At 39.3% G+C, this 24,869-nt stretch overlaps 2 protein-coding genes across 3 annotated transcripts; one reads left to right on the top strand and one right to left on the bottom strand.

Moving 5' to 3' along the window:
* Window positions 1-246: 246 nt before the first annotated feature.
* On the bottom strand, window positions 247-17,953 carry CPSF3 (cleavage and polyadenylation specific factor 3). The gene is given in 19 exon segments (XM_027886923.1): window positions 247-450; window positions 1,259-1,355; window positions 1,925-1,994; window positions 3,470-3,557; window positions 4,111-4,205; window positions 5,234-5,332; window positions 6,093-6,201; window positions 6,597-6,749; window positions 7,731-7,877; window positions 8,622-8,780; window positions 9,158-9,333; window positions 11,628-11,778; window positions 12,789-12,878; window positions 13,958-14,135; window positions 15,071-15,199; window positions 16,090-16,187; window positions 17,204-17,267; window positions 17,800-17,915; window positions 17,918-17,953. Coding segments are annotated over 19 exon segments (2,154 nt in total). The 5' UTR covers window positions 17,951-17,953; the 3' UTR covers window positions 247-348.
* Window positions 17,954-17,955: 2 nt separating this feature from the next.
* On the top strand, window positions 17,956-24,847 carry ITGB1BP1 (integrin subunit beta 1 binding protein 1). 2 transcript variants are annotated; one of them, XM_027886924.1, is made up of 6 exons: window positions 17,956-18,015; window positions 19,386-19,486; window positions 19,612-19,690; window positions 20,387-20,523; window positions 21,729-21,821; window positions 24,590-24,847. In XM_027886924.1, the coding sequence occupies exons 2-6, from the start codon at window positions 19,415-19,417 to the stop codon at window positions 24,764-24,766; spliced, it is 558 nt and encodes a 185-aa protein (XP_027742725.1). In that variant the 5' UTR covers window positions 17,956-18,015; window positions 19,386-19,414; the 3' UTR covers window positions 24,767-24,847. The 2 variants fall into 2 exon arrangements, with proteins under 2 accessions (XP_027742725.1, XP_027742726.1); XM_027886925.1 differs by having other exon boundaries at window positions 21,757-21,821; window positions 24,590-24,738.
* The last annotated feature ends 22 nt before the right edge of the window (window positions 24,848-24,869 follow it).

The raw sequence follows: 24,869 nt of genomic DNA, 5'->3' as shown, positions 1-24,869 counted from the left end.
ATATGCAAACCCAGTACCTCCAATTTATCCTCCAACTGGTGGTTAAAAATATAAAACTCTATTTGATTTTTGTAATCCTGTATTATGATTTTTTTCTAATTTCTTGTATGTGCACATAAGAAAAAAGAACATAAACACACTGATTTAACTGAATCTATATGCACAAATACAGTTGGTATGAGTTGCTGATCCATTATTTGAAATAACTCAGCAGTTTCATATTCACAGAGCTGATACGTTTGACTTAATGAAGAAAAAAATTTTTATTTACTCTTAAAAAACAGTCCAAACAAACTGAACATTTAAAAGATTTTTTTTTTTTTTAGGCATCCTAGGTATCTACAGAGGTCAGCATACTGGGCTGAGGGCATCATAAAGCCTCTGTGCAGCCAGTTCCACCATTTCACGAAGGGATTCATCGTCTTCACTTCCTGGCTCACAGTCAACTGTCTGTGAACAAAAAAAGAACTATGTTAGAACAATGGGCACTTCATGCTCCTTTGCAGCACTTGAAAAATGCGCATAAGGGGAAAGGAAAAAGTAGTCATGAAAATTATCAAGAGAAGCACTGTTTGTTTTTCAATGGTCTGCCAGCATGTAGAGCAGTCCAGAGAAGGCAAATTCTGCTGAGGAACAAGAAGCTTAATCTTGAGTCTTATGTCTCATTAATTAACTTGTTTCAAAACCATTATGTAAAATACATTAAGTTCTGTAAATTACATTTAATTCAAAAATAAATGACATTGCGCAAGGTTCAGTTCATGGAGATTTCATTTTATCTGTGAATTCACTCACACTGTATGAGGTTGAGGTTGTAAAACACACACGAGGTACAGGCACCTGTAAATCTTCCTAGAGAAAGAGGCTCACCTCAAACACTCAAGTTAATCAACATTCAAAATGAGAAAAAAAATTTATTAACATCATTCCTACTCTGTGATTGTTCAATTATTCAGACCAGAGCCTATGCTTTAAAAGCATTTTCTAAAAAAACTGTGGGTTAACAATCTTTATTTGTTTATTCATAAAATTAGAGAGCTGCTGGAAAATACTGGGTTTTCTTCCAAATTTACTGCATTTGCTGCATAAACACTGCTAGCATTTTTTTTAATTAAGAGCACTGTGTTTTGATACCAAATACAAAAACATTTCCTTAGCAAATGGGTACATGATATTCTGGGCAGCGCTGTGTGCCAGGCAGGAGACTCATCTCTGCCAAACACCGTGCACACAAAAGCAAGTGCTTTGCTCTACATACCCGAGTCTCCAGTGAAATGTTTGCAGTCTTTCCATCAACTGTGATGCACAGGACAGAGCCATCTTTGGAACTCACACAATCCTCTCCAAACATATCCCTAAAGGAAAGATCCATGAGTGTCAGATGTGGCCAAACAGCAAACTTAGGTTTTTTGATTAACCCAGGGGTTCCAAAGGCACTTTGTTAGCTGAGTTCCTTTCAGCAACTATTATTTAATGCACAGATGTAATTAAGAAATACCAATCTAAATTATGACAGTGGGTGTCATGTAACAGTATTTTAGCAAAACAATCCTGTCATAAAGAAGGGAAGGATTCCTTTGATTTCAAAAGAGGCAGGATTTCTACATAAGTAACAGAATACACATCAGAGTAAGTTTTAAAAGACATTTTAAAAGTTATTTTTCTTAACCATTTGTAGCATAATTTGGGGAGACGACTTAAAAATCTACTTCTGGAGGAAATAACTGGGCCCTGTATTCAAAATTTTAATGGTGCTGAGAAGGTTTTACTGTACCTCTTCTTTCACTTAATTCCTGGACTTCACTAACTGAAGTAAATTTGCATAAAGTACTTTAAAATAACTATATTTAAAATTATCATAAATTATTTTATTTACATGATTAACAATTACGATTTTCCTTTAGAAAAGGATATACCAACTTACTGAAGCATGATCTCCATTCTCTTTCTATACACATCCATGTCTATTTTTTTGGAAATTTTGTTTACTGCAGCTGAAAAGAAAAAATAGTTTTACTTTCACAGATATTTGCTGGAAGGGAAAAATGACTAATTGGTGCATCCTAGTTCCCAACTGACTTCCACAAAAAACAATCCAAAGGCTATGTAAAATATGAATGCTTGAACATTTATAAAGAAAACATATTAAAAAAAGATGAATCAAAGAAATGCACATATTTTAATTATATGTTCCCTGTACTTATCACATTTTAAAATAGAAAACTTTGCAAGTCACATTCTCACTTTTTAATTCTGCTTTTTGTTGTAAACACTCACTACGCTTCTCACATTTCCCTTCTTTTAAAGTGAAAATAATCCACTTTCATCATTTGTTTATAAACACTGCATTCTCTCTCATTATAGGAAAACACCACATCATGGAGTGAGGAGCATGCAGAGGATACATAAAATAACACTGGACAGCGAATGTGAGCAGTCACATTATGCACAGACATTCCTGGAGGATGTTTCAGCATAGAGAAGTTGAAATAAAAATTAAGAGGTACTTTAAAACAAGTAATTTTTTTTTTTGAACATAATTATTTACATATTTGATTGTTAAAGGAGTCAGAAGACCATAGGAAGAGCTAATTGTGAAAATTAGTGCCTTTTTCACTGATGGATACAAAAATCTTTAGATTTAAGTTGTTCTGAAAAACTGGTTTTTAGTACTTCTAAATCAGCTGAAGAATTCAAAGAACTGAACACACTGATCGTAAAAATTTCTTAGAAATTCTTCGAAGAACTTCATAATTACAAAAGACCGTGCAAGTATATCTTAAAAATTTACTGTTCTTTAGATAAGATGCAGTAACCGAATGTACTGTGCAAGATACAACTTTATACTGGAAATGAGGTAAAAGCAGGCAAATGGTCAGCTGAGCAACAATAATTTAAGATATTTTGATTCCATCTCTTGTGATCCTGTGAACACACTCTAAAATACACAAGCTCAACAACTTTTTGGAATGCTTTTACTCCAAATAATGACTATCCAATAATATTACTGATTAAAGGGTCTGCATAAGTGTAATTGTGAATTTTTTTCAGCCCTGTTTACCTTACTCTGATGTAAAGTAGTCATAGGAATACTACTCATGAATGGCAATCACAATTTTCAAACAAGAAATGGAAATATTTAAATGAGATATCGTAGACTGCTTATAAACAAAAATCTAATGTGATTAAGAATTAACTTATTTTAAGTAAGGTCGTATTTTCCACAGTCAGCTACCAGTTGCTATATAAGAGAAAGTTTCAACAAATGAACATGTCAATAACGAAGACTAAGTTGTAGTTCTGTTTTTAAGTAGCAAATCTTACTGCCTAATAAGTTTCATAAGGAGATAAGTGCAATAAGGGGATTGCAGTCTATTGCAAAGCATTATATCCCTCTAAGCTTGATGCCAAAAAAAAAAAAAAAAAGAAGAAATGCCTTAGTTGAATAGGCATACACTAAACTTAGCACCTTTCTGTATTTTGGGATTTGACTGAACTTCCAATATCACTGTTGTCACGGTGTCTGCATACATATCATTAGCAGGATTTGCCACCCACTGAAAGAGGAAAAAAATAAAGTCATAATTTGGACTGAATGAATAATGCAGCATAAAAACACTGTAACATCCATCACATTCTCCTATTTGCTTTTCTCTGAGTTCCAGCTTCAAATGACTGTCATATATTTTATAGTAAATTATTAATTACTTTTAACATAGTATATTCCAGTAACTTCCCATGAAAAATTCAAATTGAATGTTTCTGAGCACATTTACAAAACAATTATTAATTACCATAACTATTTTGGGGAGGAAGGAACACCGTTAGACGTTATTTCCAATTACTATTTGCCAAATAAAAAAAAAAAAAGGGCACTGACTCTGCCATTACACTCATGAGTTGTGGCAAAAAAAGAAACTGGCAGTGGCTGAATCAAACGACACAGACCCACACAGGACCACAGCTCAAAAGGACTTCATTCCAGCTGTCACTCTACTTGTCATCAAACAGAAAACTACTTAAAACATTTCATTCTGCCTGGCATCTATGTAGTATTATTTTGCAGAAACGGGAGAACAAAATACTTGTTTCTCCTTCGCTAATTCCCACCTCAAGGACTACCATGCCTGGTTCCTGGATCACAGTAATACTTTTGAAAACCTTCAGGGCCGGTTTTTGTTGGATTTCTATTTCTTCTACATCACCTAAGAAGTGACAACAAATGTTAGCAATAATAAAACTATATTAAAAGCAAAACTAAGATTAAATAGATAATTTTAAGAATAAGAGGGGTTGTCTGTTATTACCACAACTGCTCAGAGCAGCTCACGTAATGTAAGCACATAATGTCTCTTTCCTTACCTGGCAGTATTATTTTCTTTGTTCTGGATTGTTTGGGGTTTTTGAGTAGCTAATATTGGCCACTTTACTTGTTTTGAATTCTCACATTTGACTAGCTTAGTACACTGATGTGAGCACAACAATGAAAAAGAAAACAAACGAGAAATTTAGTGCTCCATTTGCAGAATTAACCAGCTCTTCTTACCCCCCCGAAGGTTAACCCATTGCTCACATAAGCACAGAGCTCAAACCAAAAGCATTTGTGTGCCAGGTAGCACTTGGGTTAGGAGACCTGAACACCAACTGGATATGGGTTTTCTCTTCACCAGTGACATGAATTAGGTTCTGATACTAGAGAAAAAAAAAAAAAAAAAAAAGGATTCTAAACTTTAAATCTGGGAAGGGAACCTGCAAAGTGCCTTTGCCTTTAATGGACTAGGACATGAGGTGACCCTTACTTTTAAAAAAGCTGGACAGGGCCATGAGGGATCATCCTAGTGTCAGGTTTAAATGGCTTTTGTTTTTATTAATTGGATGGCATTACCCATTCTATTTGGGGCTAGAGAGAAAAGATCAATTAGTAAAGTTTCCAGCAGAGAAGGCAGAGCACTCACTTTGGGGGCTGACAGGAGACAAAAATGGGCCTATTCTGCCTAAAATGCTCTATCCTGCCATATGCTTACTGTTTTGCAATAGGAATACAGTAGAATCCCCAAAAAGATGTGTCATACTTATGAACTGGGTCTGCCAGAAGATGCATGATATAATGAAAGTTGTAAAATATGTAACAGTTACTGGCAAAGAAACTTCTGCTCAGAAGACCTCTGAAGATTGGAAGTTGTTTCAAAAGTCGCCCACTATAAATCATGAGCGTGTCTTTCCAAATACATACCAGTAAGTTTTTGTAGCTGGTAATAAAGCAGATTAAAAGGGCCTGTATATGGAATGGCTTGTGTCTGTGTTACAGTGCTCATGGCCAAGTCTGTATAATCTGAAAGAAATTTAAAAAGAACATATTAAAAATCATCCCTTTGAATTTACTTACTAAAAAAAATAAACTGCCACTATAGATAAATAGTGGCATTGATATATTTCAGACAAGAGGGTTGAAAAGGACAATTTGTAATGAGGAAGGTGGAGCATTTACTATAAGATAAATAATAAATTTGTGGTTAGGAAAACAGCAAGGACTTGTTATATTATCCTACCCATTAGAGGCAAACAACGACCTAGGACAGCAGAATTGCTTCTCCCCAAGCTCTTCTGACCTTACATTTAATTCTTCTATTCTGAGAATAGATCGATTTCTTGACTAATAAACAGCAGAGGAGGACTACACAAATATTTTCACTGTTCTGTAGCTTCTTACACTAAAAACTAATGACATTTTAGAAAGTAGCAGGACTATTGATTGAGGTGCTCTTTGGTTCTCACTGGCATGTTTTATGCATATTCTTGCAGAGGAAGAAGTCTTAAATAACCAGAAGGGAAATGGAATTTTCCTTCTTTTCTATTACAGAAAGAATAGAAAAGATTTTAAACTTGAGTGAACACTGAATTGAATGCCTTTCTACTCACTACAACAGTTCAGAACTTTGGGCAAAACTAAAAATAAAACCAAAATGTTTACTAATTGCTTATCAAATACAAAGTTACAGGAAAAAATACTCAGAATTTTAAGTGTTTTAATGACAAAAGAAGGACACAGTAAGTTTCAATTATCTACTGATCACATCACTGTCTTTACTTACTGGAGAGGTCACATGGAGAAAGGATGTGATAGTTAAAATTTCTTTTAACTAGGATTCCAGAAATTCTCTGTCCTTGCTCTGGTTTCTTATCTGCTAAAGATCCCATTACCTGGAAAGAAAAAACACACACAGTGCAACAACTCGGTCTGAACTATTCACAGCTTAAATGTAACTATGGAGATGAAATATGGTCTTCTCAGAAAAATCAGAGCATAAATTAACTCTGAAAATAAGAGGTCAGAGTAACCTACAGACCTTCTGAAATGTAACACATGAAAAGTTTGAAGAACAAAAAAAAACCAAAAAAACAAAAAACACAACCAAAACAAAAACCCCCAACCCAAACCCCAAATACAACTAACCACAAAAAACATTCACATACTTTGACTCCCTGGAAACCATATATAATTGGAAATCAATTAAAAATAGGGGCTTAGAAAATACATGTAGATTTTATCCCAGAAGAAAATACAGCTGTACAGGTAAGAAAAATTGATTTCATACCTTGGCAAGTTTTTCTCCTCTGAAGTTCAATGTCACAGCTTCAGTATTCCTGGGATTATGAACTTCTATATGAACTTCATCATTATCCTCATATTCCCGTATCAATGCTGCTTTCAATCTGGCCATTTCATTCTGCTCACCATGAACTAAAATCTATAGAAAAGACAGTTTTCCTTTTAGCAGAAGTTTATTTATTCAACCAGACATGTTTAGGAAACAAATTAGCCAAGAAAACTGCCATATTCTGTCTCATCTTCATAAAAATGCAATTTCATGAGGTCACAGTGTATGGAACACTGGCTCAACTACAGTTCTCTGTGTGTCCCTGAATTCTCTGCATTATTCAAAGGCTAAGATTTCACAACCTTGAGTATAAGTTGAAAAATACAAGCAAACAAGCAGAGTGCATTACAGAGATCCCATTTAAGTTTTCATAGATTGTTATATTATCAAAGGGAAGTATTAAGTTCACCAATGAAAGTCAGTTAGCTTTACATTTTTGTGTCTGAGTGTAGATAGTATCAATAAACATGCAATTTACAGAGGATGCTTCACAGTTCACAAGTCACACTTTCCTTTGCAAATTTAAATCCTCTTTTCTTCTGCTATGATTTGTTTCCTTTCTTATCTGTGCTTGCACACTGTTTCTCCTCCAATTTCAGATCCCAGTCCCCATTTTCACATTCTGGTCCTTCACACCTCCTGCCTCCCAGGACTTGCTCATGCTTTTCCCTGCAAGTGCTGCATTTGTCGTTCCCTTTCTGCTACATACCTTCAATCAATGTTCTCTGATTTATTTGGGGGCACATTCCACTGAATTATTGCAGTACCAGCATCCCCACCTTAACGCTGTCCTATACTGTACCTTACTTGCATAAAACACTGCTGAAACAGATTATGGACCACATAATCTGGAAAGTCATCTCCAGGTGTCTCACAAGCAGACACTCACGAGCAAATTCATTTTTACTTTGGTAAGGTAACAGGAGGAAAAATGGTTCAAATCTCCACCTGTTATTATCCAAAGCACAGAAATGCTGGCTCCTGCTAGACACCAATCCCTGCCTTGACTCAAGGCTGCGAATTGGTTTGGTGAATCCCACTCTGGAGAAAGGGGCAGCATGTATACTTAACCACATGTGGAGGCTTCAGGGCCCGGATAAATTCACTAGTTTGTTGATAATCTGTGTGAGCAGAGAAAGAAATGTAATCCACAGACATCTTCAGTGGGAGTTTTTGTCCTGACATAGTTGTGATCTCTTCAGGTTCAGACATGATGTGCTAGGAGAAAAAAAAGCACTTCAAATAAAAAAAATGAAAACCTCCTGTAGTTGTCATGTAACTAATGCTTAACATTTCAAAAATCAATGACATAATACTGGCAGCCACATTAAATGTGAGGAAGTGAAAAAAAATCTCTCAAATTTCACAAATAGGAAAAGCACGCACAACACACAGCATTTCATCTTGCGCATCCTCAGCAGATCTGGGAGTTCATCCTTCTTCCAGATACATCTCTCTAATTTTACATTGAAATGGTTAACAAGTTTTTGACTTCTGTCTCTAAAGACAAAACTACAAGCTGTGGTTCCCCTTAGCTGCTGGAATTTGTGAGGAGGGATTTCATTCTCTACAACCAGATAGTGGTACGACACGTGCCTGATCTCTGAAACACAAATTGTGTTTTAATATTGATTTAGGGATTTAGTATTGACTCCTAGAATTAGGATTAGGGCTTCCCTCTCAAAAAGTCAAATGGTGGAGTTGTCTAAAGATGGAGAAATTGTTCTTTCTGATGCTCCTTGAATAGATTATTCTGTATAAGTGGAAATGACCATATGCAGATTTTCTGAACTCTTCATTACTACTAGCCAAAAGCAATCAATTTTGACTATGTAATTATGTGTACCTGACAACAATCTTCTCAGCAAACCCAAGTAAAGACACTTGCTACTGACCAGTTCTTTTTAAACATAACATGGAAACTGCCTCTTATTAAGAAGCCGTGGTGCATCAGCAACTCACCTTGGCGAGCGTTCCTTCAACGCAGTACCCTGCAATAATGACTCCATTTCTCTTATCTGTGCACCAGCTCTCAAACAGCTCCCTGGATAAGCCACTTTGCATCATACCTGGGGAAGCCATCACAACACTTGGGCCAATGTCATCGAAGTGATCCATGCTCTGAGGGGACACACAGTGAGAACATCAGTCACCATAACCCAGACGAAGGATGGCCCAGCTGCACCCTTGAACAACAGACAAGAAGGGCCCATGTTCACAAATTATACCCCATCCTCAAAAAAAGTGCCTTTTGCAGGAAAGTTCCTCTTGCTCATGCCCATAAGGAGTAAACTGCAAGCACAGGGACCTATAGTGAAAGAAATGTTGGGGCATAAGCTCCTCTCAACCGGCCCTCTAAACCCTGGGACAGCAGATAACTCAGATATCAACCTGTACCTAATCAATCTTTTAGGGTATTAAACATGCAAACTATTCAGTAAAAATGAACTCTTCTGTCACCCTTCTTCTTCTGTAAGACAACCTTATCTCAAGCTTACCTTCAGATTACTAATATGCTTGAAAACAAATGGATTGTTGATGTTAATTTGCTTGCGGATTTTGTCGTTCATGGCATTGACATATGTCTGATAAACAGCCATACACTTCTTTGCCAAAGAGGAGGCATAGTAGATAGGGATATCATGGAGTTCAGGATGATTCTGCCAGTATTCATCTAAAAAAAACCAAAAACAATGAAAAAGAACAACAACAACAAAAAAATCCTCAAACAAAAAACCCCCACACAATCCCATCCACAGTATTATCTCGAAAATCTGTGCTTCTATTTTAATAATTCTTGTAAAACAGATTTAGCAGTGGGGTTTTTTTTTCCATTTTTATTACAGAAAATCACAGTCACAGACTTTTTTTTCCCACCTGCTCTTCTGAAGAAGAAAAAGCAGTCACCAGCTAAACCTGTATCCAGCTAGTTCAAACAAACAGGCAAACACACACGACAAAAATGAACTTCAGATATTTTTGGCAGGTCAAATGCCAACCAACCACCAACTTCAGCTACAAGGTATAAAGTATACATGATATTACACAACAATAAATCTACATTTATCACAATGGAAGTTTCACCACACCACTGAAATAAAGCTAAAATGCCCCTGTCAGATGTAATTATATAACTAAGAGTCAGGGACATCTGCACACAGACACGTTGGTGAGAATTCATGATATCAATGTCCTGTAAAACAAATCCATGGAGTTCAAGGTGAGAAGGAATCACCCAGTTATCAAGCCTGTCTTCCTGTGTATTGCCAACATTTATATTTTAGAAGCCTAACTGGAGCTAAAACAAGAAAAGAGCCTCCACTAACCACAACTTATTTTATCATTGATGACAGTAGACATGACCTTTCCTAAACACATAGAAGAGATCTGAATGCAGCTCTACAAACATAACTTTTCTGTTTTCCCATTTAGATACAGTTCTGCTAGTCTAAAAGATATTTACATTGCATAATTGAGGCCAAGTCACCCAAAAATAGAGGTACACTCTGCTGGCTGTATTTGTATGTTTACAATGATCTGGCTTCTCCATAACATTTTTGATTTGCAGGCAAAGCTTTTCAAAACCTGTCAGAGAGGCTCACTGCCATGAATATCTTAATAAGCTCAGGTGTAAGGTGGAAACAGCCAGTAAAAGATAACCAACTGCAGGACCTCTGAGTGACATTAAAAGGCTGCGCACATCATCACAATTTTCTATGCCATAACACAGTATTTTATTTTTGTCATACACTTACGGAAAGAAGAAAAACAAAGACAGAAGCATGCAGGCTCAACTGTGTAGGCATGGGAGATGCAATTGCATTTTCTAGCTTATTAAGCATCCAATTGCATGTCTGCTTTACTAGATGCATTTTCAAGCAAAATCTTTAGAAACTCATTTTAGTATCTGCTCACAGCGAAGAGAGGCCAACAAATTACAACATAATGGCTACACTGAAAATGTGATGGCTAAGACTGAAAATGTTCAGGTTTTATGTTCTCTGTAAAATAAAATTTAAAAAAACCTCAACCAATGAGAAGTGGTAAATAATCCTACAGCATCAAATGCTACCCCATGCCTAGATCCAAATTTCTTGTTAACATTCTAACAGACCAGTAACACATTTTGAAAACAAACTAGTTTCTAATATTAAGCTAAACTAAAATGGAAAGTGAGAAGACTTTCAAATATTTTTAGGAAACTCTTTGGATTCAACACTCCTAAATATAAGTACTTTAAGTTTCAGGTAGTTATCTTTTATCTTGCCAGCATCTGCATGAGCAAAAAGACTAGTGAAAAAATAGTGTGGCAGAGTACAAATAAATGTACTAAAAGGAAGGAAAGAAACCTGGAAATTATTTATTTTACAACAGTTTTATCTGAAGTACCTTGTAACACCTATCTGTATATTTTATGTGAAATAAGTTGTTAAGTTCATGTATGATTCTCACCCATTTTTGCTCAAAAGCCTAATTTGCTTTCCCATTATCATTAGGGCTCCAGAAGTGCTAGAAGTGTCCCTTATGGTCTTTCCAGTTTTTCCTATAAAGATTTTTTCATATAGGTTTGTGAATTAAAGGGCAAAGATAGTGGAACTTGGGAAGAAAACACACCCCTTTTTTTGGCAGTACAGTTTAAACAGAACAGCTGTCATCGTGAGTGATTACTTTGCAATCTGTAATAACAGTCCCTGATTGCTGAAATCCTGGTTCAGTGAGATTCAAAAGTCAAGCACACAGTGCCAAACCATCACCCTTTCCTTTCTAGGTCTCCACCCTACCTCACAAAGCAGAACTGCTGCCTGGTTTACTGGATTTTTTGCCTTTGAACAAACATGCGTTATATATTCTCAGGTAATTATGGCTGAAGAGTTGTTTAAGGAGTTATATATCTGAAAGGCTGCACATGAAAACATTCTCATTTAACTTTATATGCTCTTCATGAAGAGGAGCTGGGAAGGCACATACCTAAAATTAAAAGCAGTTCTTGAGCTCGACCCAGGGCAAACACAGGAATGAGGCCTCTGCCTCCTCTGTTCACGATGTCGTGAACGGTGTTACAGAATCGCGCCTCTCGCTCCTCCCGCTTCTCGTGAATGTGAGTGCCGTACGTGGACTCCTGCACACAGAAAAACAGGATATTCAAAGTGCTGACACAGAAAGTGGTTTTTGATCTTCTCTGAATCCATCAAGAAAACACAGAAAAACATACTGGTGTTAACATGTTGGGGAGGGGAGGGACAGGGGTGAGGTGAAGGGCAAAGTCAAAACCACTCCCCAATTCCCATAACCACCCCCACCAAGAAAAAAAAAACCAAAATTTCCCCTCTCCCAAACCCCTCCAAGCAATTTAGACAGGCAAATCCTGTTGGCAACGAAGAAGTTAGAGCTATTAATTCTGATGCTTAAGAGGTTTCAAATTTGACATACTTATTTTCCTAAGTGGAAATGTTGCCACTGCTTGGATGGAGGGGTGATCACCAGTGGTTGACGTGGCTCACCAGTGGTACATGTTTAACCACCAGCTTAAAACACAGCAATTACAGAAAATACACAATTTTGATGTGACATAAAATGAAATTATCAGTTACAGAGAGCAGCTAGAAGGGATAAAATAAATGAAAGAATTTTAAGTCTTACTCTGAAAGATCCCAATCTTTGTTCCAGTTGAAACTGTTACTTTTACCTGAGCTGCTGATTTTCCAAATGTGGATTTAGAATAAAACCATTTCACACAGAAAATGAAACAAATCAAAAGTATAGGGGGCATCTCCATCCAGGAACAATTCTTAACATAGTTGGAAGTAGGTTGGGATCTACTAAAGAAAGATACCTGGCTAAACTGGGCTTTGTACAATGCAAGACCTAATAAATCTCCTGTCTAGAAAAGGTTTGTCTAGAGCCTTGAGGAACTTCATCAGAAGAATTAGAAAATGAAAATTAGACTTTTTAATACAGTGAAAAGCAATGTCAGAGTGTTCTGAACACCCAAGTGTTTGGATATTTAACACAAATCACACACTACCATTAAATCTCCACTGTCTTTGTCGTTCCATTTTAGCTTTAATTAAGTCATATCTCTCTATATATTTAATTACTAATATAAAGCAATAATTTTGCAAAACTTACAATTATAAGAATATCAGGTTTAATATTGGGAATCTCAGCTGCCATCAGATGTCTGTCTTCCTGCCTTGAGAAATCACCTGTATATAAAAGCTGTTGGAGACAAAGAGAAGCAGGTATTGTGGTTACAGGTTCTACCAGGACAGCAGCCTTTAAAAAGCTGTTCCATAGGACAGTTTTTTTTAAGCAAAAATGGTTTAAAGGAATTTATGATAAGAAAGGTCAGCTTTAAATAAGATTCCTCTGATGTGCTTACAAAATTAGGTCAGTAGTACCCCACTACAAATATTTAAACTCCAGTAGTAAAGGTACTTCAAGCAGTACCGTAATTCCAACATCTGGGATATAAAGGTGCCATTTCCACCTTTTTGCATACATGCACTGACTCTTAAGAAGTAAAAACTGACATAACATTAAAATACAGCAGGTCCTAAGTGGAAGTAAAAAGAAAACGACATTTACATATCAGAAGGCAAATGTAATGAATAATCTAATAAAATTACTTATTAAAAATTTTCTGATACTAAAAAAAAGTAGATTTTTTCCAGATGGAACGACCACATACCCCATTACACCAAGAAGAAATTTTTACTCTTATTTTTAATGGATTCTTTAACCGTAGGGTGGAATGCAACTCTCTGTGCCCAAACGGATAGTTTCAAAACTCTCTGTGCCTAAAACTAATAATAATCCTATTTCTTTAGGTACTTTAGCATAAGAGTGTCATGAGAAAAACAAAACTCGCATACTTTGACAAATGCCACGTAGGCACTTGAGACAGGCAGACATGGCAAATCAGAATTACAGAAACAAACAGCTGTTCATAGATTTTACTAAAATGCAGTTCCCATAAGACTGACTCAGCTAACAACTACCTCTGAGCAGACCAGCAGACCGGCAAGGAAAACTGCACATTTATGGGTTCCAAGTCTGAGTCATATCTCAGACTCCCACACAATCCAAACATCTCGCCTAATTCAATATGTGCCACTTGCTAGTGACTCAAAGACATTAAATACCTGTCCTAGACCAAGGCCTCCCACCCTGATTTGAGTCCAAGTCCATTTGACAGCTGCAGCCACAGTGGTGGGACTTAACAGACAACAATAAATAATTAATCACTACATTAGAATCGAGGCTTAATATCAACTTGCGTTATGAAAATAAAATACCTTCACACCAGCTATTTCAATCATAAACATGGCTGCTCCCAGGACGTGGCCTGCGTGGTAACACCAGAATTTGATTCCTGCCACCTCCTTCACTTCATGGAAGTTGATGGTCTCAATCTTGTCCATGCTCTCCTCGAGGTCTGTCTCTGTGTACAGCATGTCATCTGCTGAGATGTTACTGGATAGAAGGGAAGTGGCTGAGTATCAGCTCATCCTAACAGCTGCAAAAAGCACTTCCTGGATTTTTCCCCACTGACAGAAAGACTTCCAGTCCATTAACACCACATCTCCTGGGTTAGAAATCAAGTCCAGGTACTCTGATGTAGCTCACCTAAGAAGAGTTAAAGCTGCTTTCTTTTGAAAAGCCATGCTAGGACACCATTCTCAGTTCAGAATCTGTTCTGTGTTTCTCTAAAGTACCAACAGATCCCCAGCCCTGACCAGAGATCTGCCATTTAGCTTGTAACAGTCCTGAAAAACCACACTGATCCACACTTTTCCCATCAGCCCAGGACAAACAAGTTAAAAGAGGACTGTTTATCGGGTTTCTCACTCAGGCTCAAATCTGCTGAGTTGAGATATGCTCAGGACCATTGCAGTCTCACAGAAATGATGTGTCAAGGCATGTAACACGAGAGAAAAAGAGGTAAAAAAAAAAAAAAAAAAGAAAGAGAAAAATCCCCAACATGTAAGTAACACTTTTCCATATTTAATCTGCCCTTGTCCTGAAGAGTTACTTGTATCTTTAGGGGCTTAAAATTAACTACTTTAGTGAAGCTTAAGAAAAAACATACATTAAAAAGCACGAGAACAAAAGTGTGTCTTAAGAGATATGTGGGGAAAAAAAGGGATACCATTAAAGCTCCAAATAAGGCAAATGAAAAGAATGAGAGAAAAGAAGGGAATATTTTTTTGGATTGATAGAAAATTACTTGAGAGACACATGAGGCAGTAACATGATTCATTACTTCTAACCTGTTCATGTATAATGTTGCTACTTGTGACAACATCTATGTTCATCCAGCCACCTTTGGTGGCTCCATCTTAAATTTCCTATGGATATATAGGTGAAATAATCCAGGAACTGAGGAGACAACCCACAGTTTACCTTACCTGACTTTAACATAGTCTGAAAGAAGCCATCTGTAAATAGCTTTTGTGGCATGAGTCATAAACGTCCTTCCTTTAAAACTTGTTTTCTGCAAAAACCACGGTAAAGCCCCACAGTGATCTAAATGGAAACTTAAAACAGACACACACATCCAGTTAATACATTCATATCACATATCACATAACATATATAATTCGCTACTTCACTGAATTCACGTGGTGTCATGAGAATCCAGAAACAGAATTTTCAACCTTGTTGCTAACTGTGCTGGTCTGTATTCTGCACAACAGTGACTAGAAACACAACCAAGAAAAAGTGAGAATAATACAGAAAATTCTCCATTAATTGCCAAAGTTTTAGCTGATATCAGAATTAACTTTCTCTTGTAATTTACATATAAATTTAGAGGGAGAAAAATAAAGGAACCAGCAACACTATCAACATCAAAGATATAAGACAGCTGACAAATATGATCCTAATTTTCCATGCTGCACACTATAGCACACTATAGATTAAAACATGATCTAATTAAAATTAAATTATTTGTTCACAATTCTAGTTTGACACATCTTAAGAAAGTAGTTTCGAAATACAGATAGAACAAGCACATACCACAAAAACTCAGAATTTTACAGAGATCTGTTTATGACTGGTTAAATCATTTACAAATGGCTCTCCTCGTCTCTCAGCCACTAAGCAATACTTAAACCACATTCTACTTTGTGTAGAAAACTCACTCTAGAAGCTGTCACAATGATGTTAAAGCAGGCCAGGTTATTAAAGAGTCAAAAATCACAGCAAACTCAGAGGAGAGTTGTAATGTCAAAAGTGAATGAACATCCTTAACATTCAGTCCTTAATCCTAAGTAAAGATCCTTCAGACTTTTTTTAAAATAAGCTGGAAACTAACATTTTACAATACCATCTATATAACACCTATTTTAAGCCTCTCTTAATAACCTAGAAGTGAACACAGTTCAGACTATAACCTCAGTTATTTGGTTTTTTAGGTGCAACTTACTGACTGATGAGGAGCAGATCGATCTCAGCAGGATCTATCAAATCAATGTAAGGAAGAGCATCCATTCCTTCCAGCCCAGGATGGATTCCACAATCAAGCTGAAAAATGAAAGAAAGTTATAGCTTCTAACAGAACATATAAAAAGCCCTCTTCCATTTTGGTCTAAGATGTATTTATTAGGGACTAGTAACTTTTAGCATCATGCAAAAAAAAAGTATTTTTTTCATTAAACACTGCTTTTAGCATTGGATTTCATATAGAATGGTTTGGCTTGTGAGAGACATCAAAGATCATCTAGTTCCAACCCCCCTGCCACGGAGAGGGTCATCTTCCACCAGACCAGGCTGCTCCATCCAACCTGGCCTTGAACACTTCCAGGGATGGCGCATCCACAGCTTCTCTGGACAACCTGTTCCCATGCCTCACCACCCTCACAATGAAGAACTTCTTCCCAACATCGAGTCTAAATCTCTCCTCTTTTAGGTTAAAACCACCCCCCCTTATCCTGTCGCTACACACCCTTGTAATAAGCCTGTCCCTGGCTCTTTGTAGGCTCCTCTGGGGACTGAAAGGCTGCTCTAAGGTCTCCCCAGAGCCCTCCCTTCTCCAGGAGAACAGTCCCAACTCTCAGCCTTCCCCCCAAAAGGAGAGATGCTCCAGCCCTCTGACCATCTTCGTGGCCTCCTCTAGACTGGCTCAGCAGGTCCACATTGTCATGCTGGGCTTATGTTTAAATGACTTCTCTCCACTGGGAAACTTTGTTCACAATTTTGTACCACGCAAGCCTTCAGCCACACTTCAACACCACCTGACGACACAGAACCAGTGTATGCAACTTATTTCAGCCACCAGCTGAGGATGTCACTGGAAATGGCGAAGAGAGACACCTATGTGTTTATATGTGACTGCTTACACTGTTGGTAAACATCAACCTTAAGTTCCATTAATCCCCAGAATGTGAAAGTTTTAGAATCTGCACTCTGGACACATACGTTTTGTTTGGGGACATGGATTTATTTTACAGGACAGCCTCTGTGGTCTGACTGCAGTGTGGAGAATTTAAGGTGAAGTACCGTAATGAGAGGTCATACAAATACATTCATGCAATAATTACCATTATTTTTCTTCCTTTAAATTCCAGAATAATGCATGACCTTCCTACTTCTTGGCCAGCACCTCTGAAAAAGGATATCAAAGTCAGTGAGGATTAAAACAGCCCACAGCATACATACATAACTTGTACACTGCATGCCTTCATTGGGATTATTCTTCTGTTCAGAAATAACAACTGCGCGGTCCTTTTAAGCTCAGATATTTAAAGTAACAGAAGTTACATTTATCTTATGGTCGTATTATGGATATGAGACCTCAGAGTTATATTTATGGGTATGAGACCCTATGCAACGCAACAAAAATAATCTGTCTGAGGAAATTATTTTTGTCTCTTTTTATGGTTTTTACCGCATATCTGAGCACTCGGCTCTCAGACCACTGACAGTACAAGGCATGGAAAGTTTACTTAAATAACAAACCACCTCGGGCTGAATAAGCCCGAAGTAGCATCTTGGCTGTTCAGAAGGCAACAGAAACACCCTCGGACTGCAGTGACATCCCTACTGGGGAAAGAAAAGCAACTTCCAACACTACCGCATCCACCGACCCCCCGTCCCCCCGAGCCCCCCGCTCCCAGGCGCGGCTCCCGGCGCTCACAGGGGCCGGATGAGCAGCTGGTCGCTCTCCTCGGCCGGGATCAGCGCCTCGGCTTTGCGCTTGGCCGACATGGTGCCGATCCCGGCCCGCCTTCCGCTTCCCGCTCCCGCCTCCCGCTTCCTGAGCCCGCCCCCGCGACCCGGAACGGCATCGGGAGCGGAGAGCGGGCCCGGCGCTCCCGGGAGCGGCGGCGCCGGACGGGGCTGAGGGAGCGGGGTGAGCGCTCCGTGGGTATCGGGGTGAGCGCTCCGTGGGTATCGGGGTGAGCGCTCCGTGGGTATCGGGGTGTCCAGGAACAGAGGGAGAGGCGGGGGGACAGCAGGGGCGGGATGCGGCGCTGCCCTGCCCGGCTGCTCCGGGCTGCTTCTCGCACCCGCAGGGGCAAAGGTGCACCGAGGGAGACCCGTGTGCTCAGCCGGGAGCTGCTGAGACATCCCTCATCGCCCCATGCCTTAACATGGCCCGTGCAGAAGGGCATGCTAAGCTTTGAGTTGTGTCTTTGGCGGAGAGTGCAGGCAGAGTCGGCGGATTTGCTCTTGCGGCGGCAGCAGCTGCTGTGAAGGAGGGGCTGCCGGATCCATCAGATCCATGCTGGAGGCTGGAGCAGCCCGGGGGATGCGGGTGTGCCGGGTACCGCGGGGCCTTGTTGCTGAGAGCGGCTTTTAGCCTGCCAGGGACGAGGTGTTTGCTTAAAGAGGGACCCAGCAGCGGTCTGGGGACTGTAATCCATCACTGCACCGCACATCCAAGTTTCCTCTTGTGCGTCTTCCATTATTTTCTGCAGTGTGAACTGTCTTCCTTCGTCCTCTTTCTTCCGCCTGCTCAAAGTTTCTGAAGTTTTGTTTTTAAAATATTCGTCCCTGAAGCTGAGAAATAGGGTTTCAGCAGTCTCTGACTGGGAGCCACCATCCTGCTGCTTGTCACTGCCCAGCCAAATGTTGAGTGGAGCAGTTGAGGTAGTAGAGCAGATCCAGGGAAAATGCTCACAGGACGCCCAGCAACTCACTTCTGAGGCAGTAAATGTAATATGCATTTTGCTTTAATTTCCAGGAATATGTTAAGTAGTAATGGCAGCTCCTACAAGTATTCCAATCAGTAGTTCTTCAGAAACAGGTTTGGGTTGGGTTTTTTTAGGAGCTTTCTGGGGAGGGTTGAATTTTTTTGTTTGTTTGTTTTAGATGAAAGCATAGTCATTGGAGCAGGGATTGCATTGGATGCACTTTGTAGGGCACTTAGGTGGTAGCCACAAAATCATTAATGCATTTAGGTGGGAATATAAATTTTAAACTTTGTCTTATTTCTCAAACTAAATCTATATATGCATTAGAAACTGACCTTTGCAACAGACTTTAAACTAGGTAGTGGCATTTTTTGATGATTCAGAAGGTTAGGGAAGTTTTAGCACAGAGCTTGAGGAACTTTCTCCAGCCACACATGAAGAGCACCAGAGGAACATTCCTATACCCATTCCAAGAGTCCTTTACAAGAGTCCATTTTATGTCCCTTTGGGCACAGTCACTGGTGTTTGCCAGGAACTCCTTCCCTTGATGATATAACAAGCTTTAATTTTTATTTTTCCTACCTAGAAGGTCTTCCTTGATCCAATTATGAAAAGATGTTTAGAAAAGGAAAAAAGCGACACAGCAGCAGCAGCTCCCAAAGCAGTGAAATCAGCACCAAAAGCAAGGTAAGCTGAGTGTGGTGTGTTCTCTCTTTGTTTTATTTTTAAAAAAGAGTTTAGGAAAGACATCTAGAAGTGAATTGTTAAAACATTCTCAGTAACTTTCTGATGATGCTGTTTATTTTTCTTAGTCTGTAGATTCCAGTCTCGGGGGACTTTCCAGGTCCAGTACTGTGGCCAGTCTAGATACAGACTCCACAAAAAGTTCAGGTATGTAATCAGAGCTTGAGCAGATGTGGATGGAGCAGGATTAACTTTATGTGTGTTCATATAAAACAGCAGCAATGGAAAAGGTTAAAAATAGGTATTTTCAGTAATAGTGAATCTGTTAGATAGCCTGGTGACTAATACGTGCGTAGTCCTAGGTCTCTGAAGGATTATTAATGATTCATTTTGGATTAAGCCACTGTTTTTGAAGTAAAGAAGTGTCTGAGTAAGAGAAACTTAATTGTGTTACTGGTCTGTTACCAGCATAAATCAGGTATAGCTTTTTGGATGCTGTTTCCTGCTTTTCCAAATTTACATTTGCACTGAGATAATGGAAATAAGATTCGGTTTTACTTGTTCTTGCTCACCAGATCACAGTGTATCACTGTTGGGCCAAACAGTTAATTTAAAACAAATAAATAGAGAAAAATAGAACCATCTTTTCTATGTTTTCTGATTCAAGGTTGTTAACTCCACATTTGAATTGGTATAAACTATGATATATCTTGGATTCATATGAAACTGCTGCTTTTACCAGGGGCTGTTCTGAATCAGCCCAAGGCAGTTCATTAAAGAGTAGTGATAAGTGTTTGATGAAAGTCTGTAAAATTAGGGAATATAATAAGATAGCCCTGTTAACACCACTTAGAACAGCATTACAATTCTGGAAATCTTCAACATGTCTTTGTTTTGTTGCAGGACAAAGCAATAGTAATTCCGATACCTGCGCAGAATTCAGAGTTAAATATGTTGGTGCCATTGAAAAATTGAAATATAATGAGAGCAAAAGTCTTGAGGGGCCATTGGACTTGATAAATTACATAGATGTTGCACAGGTAAGTGGGTTACAAAAGACAGTAACAATGATGTCAGAACATCTTAAGCTTAGGTGTGTTCTTTCATATTATCACATGATCTGTCTTTCTTTGTAAATTTTAGACTTAGTTGAATAAAGTAGCACATTTTTAAAAAAGCATTAAGCTATGAATCTCAAAAGCTATCACACTCAGTTCTGTCATGCTGAGTAAGCGGGAAGATGCCCCCAAAATGCCGTTCTGCAGAAGTGAAGGCCTTTTCCATGAGTCCTTACTGAACCAGTATCCCATCTGAAAGTTGTTACCTTGCCTCCAGCACTGTTAAAATTAGTATCCGGGAAAGAATATCTCCTCCAGATTTCCTCAGCACTGTAGAAGTTTTCCTGCAGAGGAAAACATCAAGTTTCTGCTCATAATCACTCATGAACCTGTGACCAAAGAACCTGAATAATATTTGGGTTATCCTTGCCAAACTGTGGTTGCTTGCACTTACTTTCTGTGCTAAAAGCCATAATTGGCTGTTCTCATTAGGTAGCTGATTGTTTGTGTCTTTAAAAGCACAGAATGCCTGTTTATCATATAGCAACTTGGCATTTCAAGAATCTGAATACATGCTAAGTCAGTTTTTACAGCCAAGTAATGAAGTGGTGCCGGTGTGGAACACGGATCACCTCGGGTCGCTGCAGCATGACAGACCATGCACGATTTTTCAGCCGATCTGATTTGACTACAGGGCCAAACTCTCCCCTGAGATGATAAATTCCTTTCTTGAAGCATGTAATATTTAGAGTAGAATAGAATAGAGCAGAATAGAGTGTTGCAGTTGGAAGGGACCCACAGGGATCATCAGCTCAGCTGCCCAACCACTTCAGGGCCGACCAGCAGTTAAACATGTTGTTAAGGGCATTGTCCAAATGCCTCTTAAACACTGACAGGCTTGGGGCATCAACCACCACTCTAAGAGGCCTGTTCCAGGGTTTGGTCACCCTCTCAATAAAGAAATGCTTCCTAATGTCCAGTCTCCCCTGAATATATTTCACATGCTGTGAAGAGACCGGATGAGGCCACGAATGGCAGGAGGACCCCACACAGCAGAATCTGAGCAGGGTTCGTGGTGTTGCTGTCCCAGTGGACCCAAGTACACATAAACACATTTTCTGTTATGTATCTTCATTGTTCATGTTCTTCTGTCTGCACTAAAGGCTTTTGTTTGTTTCCCTCCAAAGCAAGATGGAAAGTTACCTTTTGTTCCAGGTGAAGAGGAGTTTATTATGGGAGTTTCCAAATACGGCATTAAAGTTTCAACATCTGATCAATATGTAAGTGCTTCACACAAACTTGTCTTTCTGATGAGAGTTGAAAAGTGCCTTCATTTATTTCTCTGATGGATGATCTGTGTGACTAAAATGTCATTTCTGACTTTAAGCAGAAGTCAAACAAGCAAGCTCTCACAGCAGCACTGCTTCATGTCATATCTCCACGGGGTTCTGTATTTTCCTGGTTGGATTTATGACAAAAAGTCATTCCTTTTGAGATAGAGCACCAGAAGAAAGGCAGGCAAGCGTATATGCTCTTTGGGCACATCTTCCTTTCCCTGTGGCTTTCTTGCCATTCTCTCATGGGGAAAAGTAGTGTGACTGTGGTGGCCAAGACCAGTGGTTCCTCAGCCTGCAGTTCCCGCTGGTGTTACTGGGGAGAGGGAAAAACAAAAGATGGTGTTAAGAATACCTGAGTTGCCCACCTTTTTAAAGTTCCAGCCTTGCATTCCTGATCCAAGAGTGTGAGTTCACTCCAGCAGTAAAGCCTCATGATTCCACTTTATTGATCAAGCCTACTTTTTGTTTGCATCATTTCCTACTTGTTGCTTTTCCCTCAGTGCATTTCAAGTAGCTTTTTTGCTAAAAATAAAAATCCGGTCTCTTCCCCAGGGCCCTCCAGTTGCCTTTGTGTAGCTCTGTATTGCAGCCATGTGGTTTCCTTCTGGTTGCCCTCAGAGCCCCAGATACCATAAATACTTGGCCTTATGAAGTCATGACCCATCAGCAACCCAGCAGTGCCTGTTCATAAAAGCTTTGAGTATGAGGACAGAGAATAGCATTGCTCAATAGCTGAATGCTCTGAAGGGAGCCAAAAAGTTTCCTCTGGTCCCTTCAGAAAAAAAAAGCACTTGTTTCTAATGCCTGGGAGGAAGGGTAGTAGTTGTTACTCAGACTTTGAATTTTTTGGGGTTCTGTTTTTGCTGTCCTTCTAAATTCTTAATTCTCATTAAAACAGAGATTACACTATTACTTGAATTCCTTTGTGCTTTGATAAAGATCTAGTAGGTAATTTTAAGACTGTCATCCATCATTTTTCTGTCTTAGAGCTGAAAGCATGCACAAGCTGATAAAGCCTGTGGTTAAGCTAGCTTGCAGAGAGTTTTATTGCATTGCATTGTGTGTCCCAAATTCTGGCTTTTTGCATCTGTGTCACTGTTGACATTTAATTTGTCCTTTAGTATGTTAGTTCACCAAGCTCTTTTCTTAGAGTTCCAAAATACTGATAGGAGGGGAGGAAATTAATTTACAAGGAGACTGTGTACTTCAAATAATTTCATCCTCCCTCACCTGGTGATAATCCACATGCATGTTAGCACTGTAGCAAGTTCAGGGCAAGTAACTCTTGAAAGTTACTAGTAATTTGGTGAACAATCTTGGCATCTTTCATACAGAGACTGGAGGGTTGATCCAGTAAGTTCCCCGTGGGCTCCAGCTGCCCTTGGAGCTGTGATGGTTGGTGATGGTGTGAGCAATTGTGAGCAACTGCCGAGTGAGCGTCAGGGAGGGAGATGTTTTTCAGCATGGTGGAGGGCTCTCCCTGGAAGGTTTTGTGGCAGGCAGCAGCTCACTGTCCATTTTTACAGCTTCTGCATCAAGGACCCTTCAGCTACTGAGAGAGCCAAGGTGTTCAATGCCTTGAATATGGAAACAGAGCTGTCTTGAGTTGCTAAGGCCCTGGAGATGGTACGATTGGAATAAACCAGATGAGTATGATTGGAGGGTAGGATGGCTGGAGAAGAAAGGCTTTGTTGTAGGGTAGGTCTGCAGAGACCTTGTGCTGGATGACTTTAACCAACCCCTTTTTAGAAGGGCCAAAATAGGAAGTGTTGGGACTATGGTGAAACCCTGCAGGGGTGGTGGAGAGTGGAAGTGTCCCAGACAAGGTCTGTGGAACAATCAGGACATACCCTGTGGCTCAGGCCACAAACAGCCTGGCTACAGCCACATGGCTGCTACCTCCCAAAGCAACTGACCTTGTCTGTACCCTGTTTTGGGACAAGTTCCTTGTGTGTACAGAACCAAGACAAGGGATTGTCTGGAAAAATACTGGAAAAGTAAGAAGCTGTTTTAATTTACATCTGTGCCTGAGGTACAGTGTCCCACCTGTCCCAGAGGGCGAAGGAGGGAAGGTGGAAAGTGAATGTGTGCTTTCCTAGTATGGACAGCAGTGTAGTCATCGAATCACAGAATGGTTTGGGTTGGAAGGGATCTTTAAGGTCTTGTAGTTCCAGCTCTCTGCCATGGGCAGGGAAACCTCCCACTAAACCAGGCTGCTCAAAGCCCCATCCAACCTGACCTTGAACACTCCAGGGATAGGGTATCCACCACTTCCCTAAGCAACCTGTGCCAGTTCAGTCTAAACCTACTCTCTTTCAGCTTAAAGCCATTCCCCTTTGTCCTGTCACTCCATGCTCTGTGAAAAGTCCCTCTCCAGCTTTCTTGTAGGCCTTTCAGGTACTGGAAGGTGCTAAAGGTCTTCCCAAGAGCCTTCTCTTCTCTAGACCGAACAACTCTTAGCTTGTCTTCACAGTCCACACAGGAATGCAATTCTAAAATAGAAGCAAAAATTAAAGCTAAAGTTGTGTTAAACTGCCACTTTTTAAAATCTTTAAACTCTCAATTTAAAAAAAAAAAAAATTACTATGGAATATTTTTCTCCTGTAAATAAATCTGAAGTATTCTTTTGTAAGAGAGAATATAAACAGGTGGAAAACTGAAATAGCTGTTGAACTGTTCCAGAGTAACTTCTGTTTGCTGTGTGGTTTCAGGACGTGCTACACAGGCACGCTCTCTATTTAATTGTACGGATGGTCTGCTATGATGATGGTCTGGGAGCAGGAAAAAGTTTACTGGCTTTGAAGACAACAGATGCAGCCTCTGAAGAATGCAGCCTCTGGGTTTATCAGTGCAATAGTCTGGTAAGAGTTTATGCTTCCAGTTTTTAATTTAGGTATTGGAATTTTGACTGTAAAGGGAGATTCTAAAACCTAAGGCCTTTGTGAAGGCTTTTGGCAGAAGAAGAATTGCTCAATTAAAAAAAAAAAAAAG

The sequence above is a fragment of the Empidonax traillii genome, unplaced genomic scaffold (assembly GCF_003031625.1).
Source record: "Empidonax traillii isolate 1590-97213 ecotype Southwest subspecies unplaced genomic scaffold, ASM303162v1 scaffold197:size915647, whole genome shotgun sequence".
NCBI lineage: Eukaryota > Metazoa > Chordata > Aves > Passeriformes > Tyrannidae > Empidonax > Empidonax traillii.
This window is presented reverse-complemented; position numbering and strand designations above follow the sequence as displayed.

What these genes read in the sequence shown, in the direction of transcription:
- ITGB1BP1 (XM_027886924.1), top strand. Translation starts at nt 19,415, where the DNA reads ATGTTTAGAAAAGGAAAAAAGCGACACAGCAGCAGCAGCTCCCAAAGC. An exon ending in AGACTCCACAAAAAGTTCAG is followed by an intron (nt 19,691 to 20,386) that starts GTATGTAATCAG and finishes GTTTTGTTGCAG; the next exon opens with GACAAAGCAATAGTAATTCC. An exon ending in ATTACATAGATGTTGCACAG is followed by an intron (nt 20,524 to 21,728) that starts GTAAGTGGGTTA and finishes TTCCCTCCAAAG; the next exon opens with CAAGATGGAAAGTTACCTTT.